Consider the following 14,702-nt stretch of genomic DNA (forward strand, 5'->3'; position numbering starts at 1 on the left):
TTCTTATACTAGACAAAGAATGACCGCGTCAGGTCTTTTAAATCACGCCCCAGCAGCTGCACCTACTTCTTCTCATATTCTTGAGGTCAGGAGATCCAATCACATGCGACATCCTATTGATCGGTGGGTTAGCTATAATAACTTCTCTTTGGATTTTCAGCTCTTTTTAACTGCCCTAAATAAGGAAGATGAACCTATTATGTAGTATCAGGCAACCACTTCTACCAAATGGGTAAAAGCCATGAATGATGAAATGCAAGCCTTGCATGAATGTGGAACCTGGGAAATTGTTCCCAGACCACCTAACAAAAATGTTGTCGGATGCGAATGGCTCTACAAAATAAAGTATAAACCAGACGGGACCATTGAACGATACAAGGCAAGACTGGTGGCAAAAGGGTTCACCTAAGAAGCAGGGCAAGACTATGATGATACCTTTAGTCCAGTGGTGAGAATGTGAATGATTTGAATTATTCTTTCCTTGGCTGTTGAACATGGATGAAAGCTGAGTCAACTCGATGTAAAAAATGCATTCTTGCATGGGGATTTGAAGGAGGAAGTTTACATGGAACAACCACCTGGATATCACGAGCAAGATTGTAAAACACATGTATGCAGGCTAAGAGCTATCTATGGCCTAAAACAAGCATCTTGTTCTTGGTTTGACAACTTCTCACTTGAGATTCAAAAGCATGGATTTTTACGCTCTACTGGATTACTCATTATTCATTTTTAAAAGGCAGAATGTGATCAACCTATTACTAATCTATGTAGATGATATTGTCATCACAAGAAACTTTGGAGATCACATTAAAGAAGTGAAAAACCTACTAGGTCAGAGGTTCAAAATGAAAGATCTTGGTGCCTACCTTGCTGTGTGACAATCAAAGTGCTCTCAACATGTCATTCAATCCAGTACATCACAGTCGCGCCAAGCATATTGAGATCGACCAGCATTTTGTAAGACAAAAAGTTGAAGAAAAAGAGATTGAGCCTGAATTTTTTAACACTGAAAGACAAGTAGTAGCCGTATTTACAAAGGGCTTAACAAAAGATCGTTTTTGGATGCTTAAAGGCAAGTTGTTCATGGTTCAAAACCGTGATCAACTTGAAGGGAGGTGAAAAAGTAGCATTTTGTATATCACATGTTACCGAATGTACCATGTACTGGGTCTGGATATTATAACAGACCTTAACCCATATTGTATGTTAAAACTTTAAATACAGGTTCTAGGTCACGATTTCATTATTGAAATCGTGACAGCCGCAGCCCCTATTCTCCTCTTCTTTTCTCTTTCTCACAAAACAGGTTCTAGTGAAGAATCTCACAGTAAGATGAGTAGCTTCATGTTAGTTTGGATCATGGATCCGACCCGATCCACCTCGTGATGTGTGAGCGGTGGCATGATTGTAATTAGTTTTTATTACCTGTGTAAAGTTATGCCCTGTATTGTATCACTTATAAATAATAAGTAAAAAGGGAAAACCCTATTGCCGCTGACTACTCTTCTCTCTCTTCTCTTTCTTTACCTCATCTCTAACCCTTGCAGGTTGGTATTTCTGATATTTCTGACATGGTATCAGAGCACAGGCGCGGAAATCGATCATCTGGAAGGCCTATAAGGACCAGCACGTGAAAGGACGTAGGCTCTATTTCTGCTTTTTTCTCTGTCTCTTTTCCTTAATCAGATTTCTCCAGTTTCTCTTTTTCTTAATCTGATTTCACGCATCCCAGTTTCGCACTCTCTTTTTCTTAATCTGATTTCACGCATTCCAGTTTCGCGCATCCTTATTTCTCTTTCGATTCCTTTTCTTTTCCAATATTTTCCTGGTTCACACGTTACACAACATTGCTATTTCTCTGTGCACACAGCATTGCTAATTTTTTTTTCTGAGTAACGTGTGTGTGGAGATTATTTTTCAGCACACAATATTGTTCTTTTTCCTCAATACACTGTTAAGTACAATCGGCATTTAATATTTTCTGGTTTGCACGTCACTATTTTTCTGTGCAACGTGTGTGCTGATATCATTTTCAGCACACATTATTGCTGTTTTTCTTTCCCTTAATACACTGTTAAGTACAGTTTGGCCTCTCATTCTTCATATAATCCATGGATTCCAAATTGAACCCTAGTTTTCTTACTCACCTCATGACCCACAAGTTATCCCATGATAACTATTTGCTTTGGAAACGTCAAATTGTGCCTTTTATTCGCAGTCATGGTCTTTATGGGCATCTAGATGGGCGATCACCCGTCCCACCTACACATATCATGCAAGAAATAACAGGTGAAGATGGGAAGGTGAGTCAACTCCGAACCACCAATCCAGCTTATGACATATGGGTACAACGGGATCAGACATTAGTTGCTTACATAACCTCCACACTTTCTGATCGTGTTTTACAAACTATTTCTGATGACCAATCTGCTGCCGAGTTGTGGAATGGACTAGCTCATTCTTTTTCTCAGGTTTTCGAATCTCGGGCTTTGCAACTCAAGTGAAAATTCCAATCCATGCGAAAAGAAAACAAATCCATTACAGAGTTCATGGGGGATGTCAGAGTGATTACAGATCAGTTAGCTGCCATTGGAAGTCCTGTATCAGATAAGGATATGGTACAACAGGTATTAGGTAGTCTTGGACCTGAATATCGCATGTTTTGCACGGCACTCCAGGTTGTCTCAGTCCTTCCATGTTTTGATGATCTTCAATCTAAACTTTTACAATATGAGGTTAGTTTAAATCAGGAACACGCGTCAGATGATGCTCATCCTGTGATGATGACACATACCCCTATTCAAACAGGAGTTTTATTTACTCCCCCTCGTCCCAATGGAACACCTATGAACAAAGGAGGATTACTGCCTACACCAGGTGGAGGAGGACGTGTTCCTACTTGTTTTCTATGCAACAAGCGGGGACATGTTAAAGCAAACTGCTGGTACAATCCTCAGAATCAGAACAAATCATGGAGGCCAGATAGTAGGCAAGGGCAGAAGGCAACTCATCAGTTTGCCCGTACTCCTCAGGGACAGGTTCTTCCACAGGACGTACAAAATATCCTTATGACTACATTCAATCAGATGAACTTGCGCCAAAATGAGGAAGGTATATGGTATATTGATTCAGGGGCAGCAACACACGTTACTTCTGATGCAGGTAAATTTTCTCACTTGACTCCTTACACTGGAAATGACACTATAGTCATAGGAGATGGATCTCACCACCCCATCTTTCACACTGGAAATATCTCCCTTTCTTTGCCTGAATCTCAATTACCCTTGTCAAATGTCTTACTCACACCTGCTATTCAAAAGAATATCCTATCTGTGTCAAAATTAGTTGATGAAACAAATTCTTCCGTTGAATTTACTCCTTTTGTTTATCTTAAGGACCTTCACACCAAGAAGACGCTCGCTAAAGGTGAACGGCGCGGGAACATGTACGTCTTTGAAGAATCTCATGTGCCTTTGAAGACGTCGTCTTCCGTAGCCGTGGCTTCTTCAGCTTCTTCCTTTCCAACATTTTTGAGTCGATCTACAGATCATAGTTCTTCATCTAGATCTTGGATTGAAACAAGCTTCTCGATTTTGGTTTGAAAGTTTTTCCACAGAGATCCAGCATCATGGGTTCAATAAAAGTGTTCTAGACCATTCATTGTTCATCTTCAAAAGTGGTTCAGCTATTGTTTGGGTGCTTATATATGTTGACGATATCATTATTATCGGGAGTGATGAAGATCACATATCTTGGGTTAAGTCTATGCTGATGGCTAAATTCAAGATGAAAGACTTGGGTCCCTTGCGATATTTTTTGGGTGTGGAAGTTGATAGTTGACATGAGACTATTACATTGAGCCAACATAAGTACACTATTGATATTTTACTCGCTACAGGGATGGAGAATTGTAAACCAATTAGCACACCTTGCCTTCTAAATCATAAGTTAAGTGCTAAAGAAGGCACTACTTATCATGATCCTACTTTGTATCGTCGAGTTGTAGGGATGTTACAATACTTAACATTCACTAGGCCTGACACAGCATACTCTGTCAATCAGGCCTCTCAGTTTATGCATGCTCCTACAGATGCACATATGGAAGCAGTAAAAAGAATCCTTCGGTATTTAAAGGGTACGATTGGAGATGGTTTGATGTATAACAAAGACACAGCTTATACGTCAGGACATCGACTATTCACCTACACAGACGCGGACTGGGCTGGTGATCCTGATGAGCGCAGATCAGTTTCAGGGTATTGCATCCTTATCGGCAATAATGTTGTAACATGGAGTAGCAAGAAGCAAAAGGCAATGGCGCGATCTAGTACTGAAGCCGAGTATCGTGCAATGGCAGCAGGAACAACCGATGTTACGTGGGTGAGACACCTACTGCAAGAATTACAAGAACCGATCTCATCCTCTATGCTTCTTTATGATAATCAGAGTGCTATTAATATTGCCTTCAATCCCATTCTTCATTGTCGCACAAAGCATATCGAAATCGATCAACACTTTGTTAGACAAAAGGTGGAAGAAAAAGAAATTGAACCTGCATATGTTAGGTCAGATATGCAAGTTGCTGACATTTTTACCAAGGGATTATCCACTCATCAGTTTTGGGCACTCAAAGACAAGTTGAGCATGATCAAAGACCATACTCAACTTGAGGGAGGCTGTTAGTTTGGATCATGGATCCGACCCGATCCACCTCGTGATGTGTGAGCGGTGGCATGATTGTAATTAGTTTTTATTACCTGTGTAAAGTTATGCCCTGTATTGTATCACTTATAAATAATAAGTAAAAAGGGAAAACCCTATTGCCGCCGACTACTCTTCTCTCTCTTCTCTTTCTTTACCTCATCTCTAACCCTTGCAGGTTGGTATTTCTGATATTTCTGACACTTCATTGGGTTAGTGAATGGAGTTTTTTTCTTAGTGTTTTTTCCATTTGAATTTGAAAATCTGTCAGGGATTTCTTTTTCTCAGTTTGAATGATTTTTTTTTACTGGGATATCCTGTTTTTTTATGAAGTATGTGTGTTCTTTTGCAGTTTGTCCATTGGAATTCAAAGAACCTACTTCAGTTGTCAAAGCATGCAGCAATGGGATTTTTCCAAATCCTTCTTGCTGTAGCTCTTTAAATACTTATGTTGCATCCCTACAGAAGCAGATGTTAATCACCAACAGACAAGCATTAAACTGTGCTGCATTTTTTGGATCTCAGTTACAGAAAGCAGGTGTGATGACTAATGTTTATGAACTCTGTGACATCGACTTGAAAGATTTTAGTCTGCAGGGTACTTTACACACCATTCTCTATTTTGAATTTGCTCAACATTTTTTTTTGTGTGTTTGTATTTTGTCTGACATTGTTATCATGTTTCTATGCACATAATATCATACCTTGCAATGGGGGCAGCATTTGGACAGCAAGGTCTGTTATATAACCTTTCTTTTCCAACACATGCTTGAATTTTTATATGTTTCTCATTCGAATAATGTGTGAGTGTCGGTGTATGCGTGCATTTATGCATGTGTGTGCATATTGCATATTGAAAATGATTCTGTTCTTTTCTAAGATGAGAGTTCATTTAAAAAAACTTCTTTGATATAGGTTGCCTTCTTCGGAGTTTACCTACGGATGTTATATTTGACAATTCCACGGGTTTTAGCTTTACATGTGACTTGAGTGACAATATTGCTGCACCATGGCCTTCTTCTTCTTCACCCTCATCCTTAACTCTGTGTGCTCCGGGTAAGTAAATTGAACAATAGTCAATATCAGTTCCCTCCCACCTGAATTGCTGTTTTTGACAAGTGTAGAACTTACAGTTATTTTCTTAAACAACACAGAAATGTCACTACCTGCATTGCCCACATCAGAGACATCTGGAAATCTAGGTCAGTCAGTTTTTCTTAAATGATCTTGTGCGTTAATGTGGTGGTTATTGGTCCCTATGTCTTTGTATCAGAATCTCTCTTTAGCATGGTCTGCACTGAAGTATTATTACTGAGTGACTACTGTATATGCTGCTGGTCTTTATGAGACTTCTTTTCCTTTATTCTGTTTCTCACTAATTAGAGTATGGAGCAAGGATCCGATTTAAGATCTTAAAACTTGTATGAAATATTCTCTACATGAGAGCTTAATAAACAGTGCAGATAGTATTCATTTTCGAATAATCAGTTATAATTACTGGAAATTGCCATCTCAAAAGATGGCAGGTGTTGCCATAAATTGGATGTAGCTCCCAACATAGTCCACTGCTCATTATGGACATCCAGGTGCCCAAATCCCTGGTGTGCTCGGCTGTAAAGTTTTGAGCAATAAAGAACTTGGTTATTCTGTGTTATGTTTCATGGATCATGGTTCAAAATGGAGAAGCAAACTTGACCAGTCTCAGCACCAGATGGTGTGCTTGCCTTTATGGTGAGCATTAGAACATTTTCATCTTCTTAGACAACTTAGACAACTTATTGAGAGAAATAGAGAGAGGAATAAAGATTTGCATATGGTTTTTATTGATTTGGAGAAGGCTTACGATAGAGTACCTATGGACGTTCTCTGGTGGACAATGATGAAGAAAGGTGTTTCTCTCAAGTACATTAGTATAATTAAAGATATGTATGAAGGAGTAGTAACCAATGTCCGCACTTGTGGAGGGGTGACAACCAATTTTCCTATAACGGTTGGGTTACATCAAGGATCTGCTTTAAGCCCTTTCCTATTTGCTATAGTGATGGATGAGCTTACAAGATCAATTCAAGAAAATGTGCCGTGGTGTATGTTGTTTGCTGATGATATTGTTTTGATTGATGAGTCTAGAGCTGGGGTTAATGCTAAGTTAGAATTATGGAGACAGACATTGGAAGCAAGAGGTTTTAAGTTGAGTAAGAGTAAGACAAAATACATGGAATGTCGGTTTAGTAAGCAACGAAGTAGTGATGGGAGTGTAGTGAAGCTTGGTGAGCAAGAAATACCGGTGGATGATTCTTTCAAATATTTGGGATCTATCATTCAAAAGTATGGAGAAATTGATGGAGATGTAAATCATAGGATAAAGGTTGGGTGGATGAAATGGAAGAGTGCAACTGGAGTGTTGTGCGATCGTAGAATGCCATTGCGGTTGAAGGGAAAGTTTTATAGGACGACTATTAGGCCCGCTTTACTATATGGTACGAAATGTGGGGCTGCTAAGAGACATCATATTCAAAAAATGAGTGTAGCTGAGATGCGTATGTTGAGATGGATGTGTGGAAATACAATAAAAGATAAGATTCGGAACGAGGAGATACGTAAGAAGGTAGGCGTTGCACCCATTGAAAATAAGATGAGAGAGAATCGTTTACGGTGGTTTGGACATATTCGACGAAGGCCAAATGATGTTCCAGTTAGAAGGATGGAGAAATGAGAAAATATATTAGTTAAAAGAGGTCGGGGTAGGCCTAGGAAGACATGGATGGAGGTGATAGGAAAGGATATGAATGCTTTGAACCTCACCGAGGACATGGCATTGGATAGAAATGAATGGAGGAGAAGGATTCATGTGGAAGACCCAGAATGATTTTCTTTGTTGGTTCATATCGCCGACCCCAATTGTTTTGGGATGAAGGCGTAGTTGTTGTTGTTGTTGTATTAGAACATTTTCATTTCTCAGTTCCAGACAGGGTGTAAACTTTTTTTTTCTTTTTGAAAAAAGTTTTTACTCAATTGTTTGAGAATGAATGCAATATTCTTCATGGTTCTTTTCCTGGATATTTTTGGTCATTTTTAGAAAATGTTCTGCACCATTCTGAAATGAAAAAAAGCGATCATCCTAATAAATGTTACTAGAAAAAATTTCTTCTCAAGTGCTTATTTTCACTTTTCAGCAAAATCTTTTGATAAACTGCACTAATGGTTACTAGAAGTTGTGCAGAAACTAAAAAGGTTAAAAATTACTTGTTAGAAAGGGCAGGAGGAGGGTTGCGGAAGGCCTGTGACAGCCAGCATAAAAACTTTGTCATATCCTATGAAAATGAACCAATATGAGAATTTCGTTGGGGCGTTCCCTATTGAGCGACGCGCTGTACTCTCTAGGCCCGGAGGCAGTGATAAATGTGCAAGGGTTGCTAGGTCGTCGCCCAGAAGCGACGCGTCACACCGGCGCCCGGGTGTGGTGTCAAATAGGCAAGGGTTCCCTCACTTTGTTGGACGGGTGGGGGTAAAGAAGTTAGTCCAAGACTATAAAATTAGGTTAGCCACTTGGAACATAGGGTCTTTAACTGGTAAGTTGGTAGAGTTAGTAGATGTTATGTGTAGGAGAAAGATTGATATTTTATGTCTTCAAGAGACCAAATGGGTAGGTGAGAAAGCTAAAGTGATAGAACCTTGGGGATATAAGATTTGGTATACAGGAATAAATAGGAATAGGAATGGAGTAGGGATTGTTATGAGTCGTCAGTTTATAGATAATGTAGTTGAGGTCCGTAGGAAGGGTGATAGAATTTTACTTATTAAATTAGTATTAGGTACGGATATTATTAATATTATTAGTGTTTATGCACCTCAAGTAGGTTTAGATGATTCCATTAAGCATCAATTTTGGGAAGATTTAGATGGAGTAGTACAAGAGACATCTTATGGAGAAAAGCTTTTCATCGGCGGTGACCTTAATGGACATGTAGGCATTAGTAGGGATGGATTTGGGAATATCCATGGAGGCTATGGTATAGGAAAAAGAAATGAAAGTGGAGAAAGGATTTTAGATTTTTGTTTGTCCTATGATATGATCTTAGCAAACACTTGGTTTAGGAAGAGGGAGTCTCACCTAGTAACATTTAAAAGTGGGGTTAATACGAGTCAGATAGATTTTTTCCTACTTAGAAAGAGAGATAGGGGTTGTTGCATCGATTGTAAGGTTATACCAGGAGAAAGTGTAGCTACACAACATAGAGTCTTAATTTTAGATCTTAGAATTAGACAATGCCGCAAAAGGGATAGACATAGAATAGATCCTAGAATTAAGTGGTGGGCACTGAAAGGAGCTAAACAAGGAATGTTTGTAGAGCAGGTAGTTAAGGAAGTTGATTGGTGTCTCGAGGAGGATTCAGAATCAATGTGGAATAAGATAGCGGGTGGTATGAGAAAAGTAGCTAAGGAGGTATTGGGTGAGTCTAAAGGCGGTGCACCACTAGGTAAGGATACATCATGGTGGAACGAGGATGTCAAATTAGCTATTAAGGTTAAAAGAGAGTGTTATAGAAATCTAAGTAAGAGTCGTGATAATGAGAATTTGGAGAAGTATATGATAGCAAAGAAGGAAGCTAAAAAAGTTGTTCGAAACGCGAGGGCTAAGGTATATAAGGAGGTTTATGACAAGTTGGATACCAAAGAAGGCGAGAAGGATATTTATAGGCTTGCAAAGATGAGAGATAGGAAATCGAAGGATTTGGGTATGGTTAGATGTATCAAAGATGAAACGCAAAGGGTTTTAGTCAAAGATGAGGAGATTAAGGAGAGATGGAAAGATTATTTTGATAAGCTATTTAATGATAGTCATGCTCAAGATCTTGGAGACTTCTCCATTCCTTTTCATGAGATGAATCGTGACTTCATGCGCAAGATTCAAAAGAAAGAAATTGCATAGGCTTTGAAGAAAATGAAATCAAGAAGGGCAGTTGGCCCAGATGGTATACCTATCGAGGCTTGGAAATGCTTGGGAGAGAAAGGTTTAGAATGGTTGACAAATCTTTTTAACTTGATTTGGCGAACAAATAAGATGCCTAATGAGTGGAGGAAGAGTACTTTGGTGCCTTTATATAAGAATAAGGGTGATATACAAGATTGCACAAACTATCGTGGTATAAAACTCATGAGTCATACTATGAAACTTTGGGAGAGGGTGATTGAGTCTAGGTTGAGGAAGGTTGTCATGATATCGGAGAATCAATTTGGTTTTATGCCTGGAAGATCAACTATGGAAGCTATACATCTTCTTAGACAACTTATTGAAAGATATAGAGAGAGGAACAAAGATTTGCATATGGTTTTTATTGATTTAGAGAAGGCATACGATAGAGTACCTAGGGACGTTCTCTGGTGGACAATGATGAAGAAAGGTGTTTCTCTCAAGTACATTAGTATAATTAAAGATATGTATGAAGGAGTAGTAACCAATGTCCGCACTTGTGGAGGGGTGACAACCAATTTTCCGATAACGGTTGGGTTACATCAAGGATCTGCTTTAAGCCCTTTCCTATTTGCGATAGTGATGGATGAGCTTACGAGATCAATTCAAGAAAATGTACCGTGGTGTATGTTGTTTGCTGATGATATTGTTTTGATTGATGAGTCTAGAGCTGGGGTTAATGCTAAGTTAGAATTATGGAGACAGACATTGGAAGCTAGAGGTTTTAAGTTGAGTAAGAGTAAGACTGAATATATGGAATGTCGGTTTAGTAAGCCACGAAGTAGTGATGGGAGTGTAGTGAAACTTGGTGAGCAAGATATACCGGTGAATGATTATTTCAAATATTTGGGATCCATTTTTCAAAAGTATGGAGAAATTGATGGAGATGTAAATCATAGGATAAAGGTTGGGTGGATGAAATGGAAAAGTGCTACTGGAGTGCTGTGCGATCGTAGAATGCCATTGCGGTTGAAGGGAAAGTTTTATAGGATGACTATTAGACCCGCTTTACTATATGGTACGGAATGTTGGGCTGCCAAGAGACATCATATTCAAAAAATGAGTGTAGCTGAGATGCGGATGCTTAGATGGATGTGTGGAAATACAATAAAAGATAAGATTCGGAACGAAGAGATACGTAAGAAGGTAGGTGTTGCACCCATTGAAAATAAGATGCGAGAGAATCGTTTACGGTGGTTTGGACATATTCGGCGAAGGCCTAATGATGCTCCAGTTAGAAGGTTGGAGAAATGGGAAAATATATTAGTTAAAAGAGGTCGGGGTAGGCCTAGGAAGACTTGGATGGAGATGATAGGAAAGGATATGAATGCTTTGAACCTCACCGAGGACATGGCGTTGGATAGAAATGATTGGAGGAAAAGGATTCATGTGGAAGACCCAAAATGAATTTCTTTTTTGGTTCATATCGCTGACCCCAATTGTTTTGGGATGAAGGCGTAGTTGTTGTTGTTGTTGTAGAAAGGGCAGGAGCAGAGTTACCGGAAGCTTCTTAGATAGGTGGGAAGCGCATTTCCTAGAAACTGGGAAGCACGATATTCATTGCTTTCAAAACTTGATGCAAATCCAAGTTCTCTTATGTTTATCTTATGCTTCTTACGCTCTTCCTCCATGCTTCCTATATACTTGTGCTTCTTTTTATGTTTTCCATTTGTTTTACTTTCATTTTTTCCACTCATGTACTTTCCCTAAATTGGTAAACTATCATTGTTAGATTTTGACAAATTTAATTCTTGCACAAAAAACTGTATGAAATTTGATAATAGTCACTTTCATTTTAGTTTTTATCTGGATTCTGTTCGATTTCATTTAGCTTCCTATTCAATTCTCATGTCATTTTTTTTTCTGCTTTCAACCCGAATCCTCATAAGATGGAGAAACATGCTTATTGGGATTGCATTTTAGCTGCTTGAAAAAATCTGCTTGTATCTATGTTTCACTTGCCCGATTTGATAACTTGACATTTCCAACTATTTTGCAGGCCGACACGGTATTGGCGTTGATTATCTCCTACCAATTCTTTTGCTTTTGGTTATCAGATTACTGATATGAAGAGCTTACTGACATGTCTGGTTTGTTGAATTGTGGTGGTTGATGACCCTCCAGTTTCCTGCTCCCACTACCCCACACACCATGATTGTTTGTAAATTAAATACAAATGCAGCAGCATCCATTTTGTTGTGTATAGCAAGCTGATTTTAGTTTTTTTTTTATAATTGTGTTCCCTTGAGAACTCTCCTGTCGGCCATTTTGAACCATTCGGTTCACTTGCTTGATTTATACAAGGACATTTCCAACCTTGGTCGATCGAGCAAAACCACTTCTTACCGAAAGTGTGTGGGTGTCCAAGCATTCGAGGAGCATGCAGAGGCATGGATGGTGGGTCTGGTTGTGTATTTGATTTTCGTTCATGAGGGCATGAGTGTTCGTGCTGGAATGTGGATATAAATTCGCTAGCATGCCTTCCTGGGCTCAACTGGTAACTATATTCGGTGCTTTCTCAACTTTTATTTGGTTATGCTGGCCATAGTTGCTTGGTTAGCATTTACTATAGCTAAAATTAGAGTCGGTTGCAATAACAATCTTCAAGGGGCTTTCCTTGGGAAAGCGCCTATTTCTATCCTGCCGGTTTAACCTTCCCATGAAAGTTCTTTCATACAAGGGAGATACGTATGTAAGGATTAATACGTGAAAAGTGGTAGCTCCTAGACTTTCTCTTGGTCTGTGTTTGGCTTACCAGGTGGGAACCGGAAAGTGGGGAATTCTCATTTAAAGAGTATTTCCTACGATTAATATTGCACATTCCAACATTCTCGCACAGGATTGAACTGGCGTGCATGTGAGCAGGGGTGTAAATCCTTTTGATCAAGCTCTTACATGCTTGTGCTTTGAACCTTGCAAGGAGCGGCAGCAACTCCTTGGCTCCAAATACAATCATCGATCATTGACATCCAACAGTTTTTAAACAACAAATCAGAAGGTTAATTCAACCATTACATGGGAGAAAACTTTATATAAAGTTGTTGGTCTCTTCTGCCTCTTAGTTATGTTAGAATTTAGGCGATTTTCCAACGCCTCTCATTTACAGAGAAAATTGTGGCAAAAAGAAAAAGGGTGTCTTGAATCTTGTAACTTTGTTGTCTGGAAAATATCAAAATTTTTGTAATGGAAAATGATGTAGCTGATTCCCATATATTATTCGGTTTTAAAAATAATCATAAATATGAAAATAGCTTGCAAGTTGCAACCTTTTTTTTTCTTTACTATTTCTCTATATTTTGTCAGTTTTGCCTTTGAATCCTCACATCCACCGACATCTCTGTGTCCTCACAACTCACCAGTGCCATCTTGTAACTTGCAGTGGTGGATGGTAGAAACGATGGTAGATGAAAGATGTTGGGTAGTGAGGATGGCGGTGAAGAGGGTGACGGGAGGTGGTGAGTTATAAAGATGGTAGCGAATTTGGGTTGGTGGTAGAGATGGTGATTGAGTGATGGCAGATTGGAGATGGCGAGTGGTGAAGATGGTAGTGAATTGGTGATCAGTGGTTACTAGCAGAGGTAAATGAGAGGTAACGGAGGATGAGGCGTGGTTAGGTGCTCAGGCCAGAGTGCTTTACAAAGTACTTGGGCCACACAAAACACAGAAAATCACTACTGTATTTTATTAAGTACCCAGGCTCAATCACTGGATCTGCTATGGGATTAAAGGTGGTGGGTAGTGACGATAATGGTGCATGGGATATCACCTAAAGTGTTTTAGAGGCGACTTAAATTTTAAATTCAAAATCACCTAAAGTATCTTAGGTAACTTAAAACTCAAAATGGAGGTGGATGCAAAGTCGTAGAGATGGAGGTGGATATGAGTAGGGGTGGCAATCGGGTTGGCGGATCGGGTTAACGGGTTGGCAGGTCAGAATACCTGAACACGAACATGACCTTTTTATTAAACGGGTTGGATGTGACAAACACGAATACGACCCATTTATTAAACGGGTAACCCAACATGACATGGTTAACTCGTTTAATAAACGGGTCAGGTCGACACAAAAACAGAGAAGAAAACGAGAATAAGTACCTATTACTTATTCCAACCCCTTCTTCAAGATCAAAAAATGAGGTGCCTTCAACGGGAGAGACGAAACATTGGGCTTGCTTTGCTTGGGTGCCAAACCAAGAGGAGAAACAAGAGGGTGGTGGTGTGCACCTGTGCAATGATGGCAACGAGGTGGAGAAGAGAGGTCTCAGGCTCTCGGCTACGACTGGGTAGGAAGGAGTTAGGTGGGTGACTAAAGTGTAAAGTTCGGAGTTAGGGTTAGATAAGTTTATATATATATATATATATATATATATATATATATATATATATATATATATATATATATATATATATATATATATATATATATATATATATATATATATATATATATATAAACGGGTTGTGGGTTGATGGGTTCGTGTAAACGGGTTGGCGGGTTGGCATACCCCTAACATGAACACGACCCGTTTAATAAACGGGTTAGGCAGGTCAACCCGTTTACAACATGAACCCGTTTAAGCCAAACCATAACCCGGCTAAGAAGCGGGTTGGCGGGTCAGGTCAGATTTTGCCACCCCTAGATATGAGGTCGTAAAAATGGTGGTGGATGAGAGGTTGCAGAGATAGAGGTGGCAGGTGGTAGAGATGAAGGTGGATGTGAGGTCGTAGAGATGGTAGCAGATGTGAGGTCTTAAAAGGCAAAACTGATTAAAAAAATATTGCAAAAAGGAAAAAGTGACCCGGCAATTTGCTTTAATATTTGTGGTTATTTTTAAAACCAAACCAGCTTTTGGAGTCAACTACCTCACTTTTCATTTTGTAACAATAAGAAGCTATTCCATCTATAAAAGGATATTGCTAAATCATCTGCAACAGTCAATGGTGCAATTCAATATATGCTTTTTTCTTGGCAACGATGTTGTCCCTTTGAGTGTCCTTCAGAAGCTGGTATATTCAATTGACTTTT

At 39.2% G+C, this 14,702-nt stretch overlaps 1 protein-coding gene across 2 annotated transcripts in view; it reads left to right on the forward strand.

Annotated features, from left to right (window-relative positions):
- LOC149829875 (putative GPI-anchored protein At1g61900) overlaps positions 1 to 11,904 on the forward strand; it is a 34,265-nt gene extending 22,361 nt beyond the window's left edge. For both annotated transcript variants that reach the window (XM_090016128.1, XM_090016129.1), the window contains exons 5-9: positions 5,057 to 5,302; positions 5,425 to 5,439; positions 5,620 to 5,760; positions 5,859 to 5,906; positions 11,676 to 11,904. In XM_090016128.1, the coding sequence (XP_089872254.1) occupies positions 5,057 to 5,302; positions 5,425 to 5,439; positions 5,620 to 5,760; positions 5,859 to 5,906; positions 11,676 to 11,746 (521 nt within the window). In that variant the 3' untranslated portion in view covers positions 11,747 to 11,904. The remainder of the gene's footprint in view (positions 1 to 5,056; positions 5,303 to 5,424; positions 5,440 to 5,619; positions 5,761 to 5,858; positions 5,907 to 11,675) is intronic.
- The last annotated feature ends 2,798 nt before the right edge of the window (positions 11,905 to 14,702 follow it).

Source organism: Nuphar pumila, chromosome 8 (genome assembly GCF_984573655.1).
Source record: "Nuphar pumila chromosome 8, dmNupPumi1.hap1.1, whole genome shotgun sequence".
Taxonomy (NCBI): domain Eukaryota; kingdom Viridiplantae; phylum Streptophyta; class Magnoliopsida; order Nymphaeales; family Nymphaeaceae; genus Nuphar; species Nuphar pumila.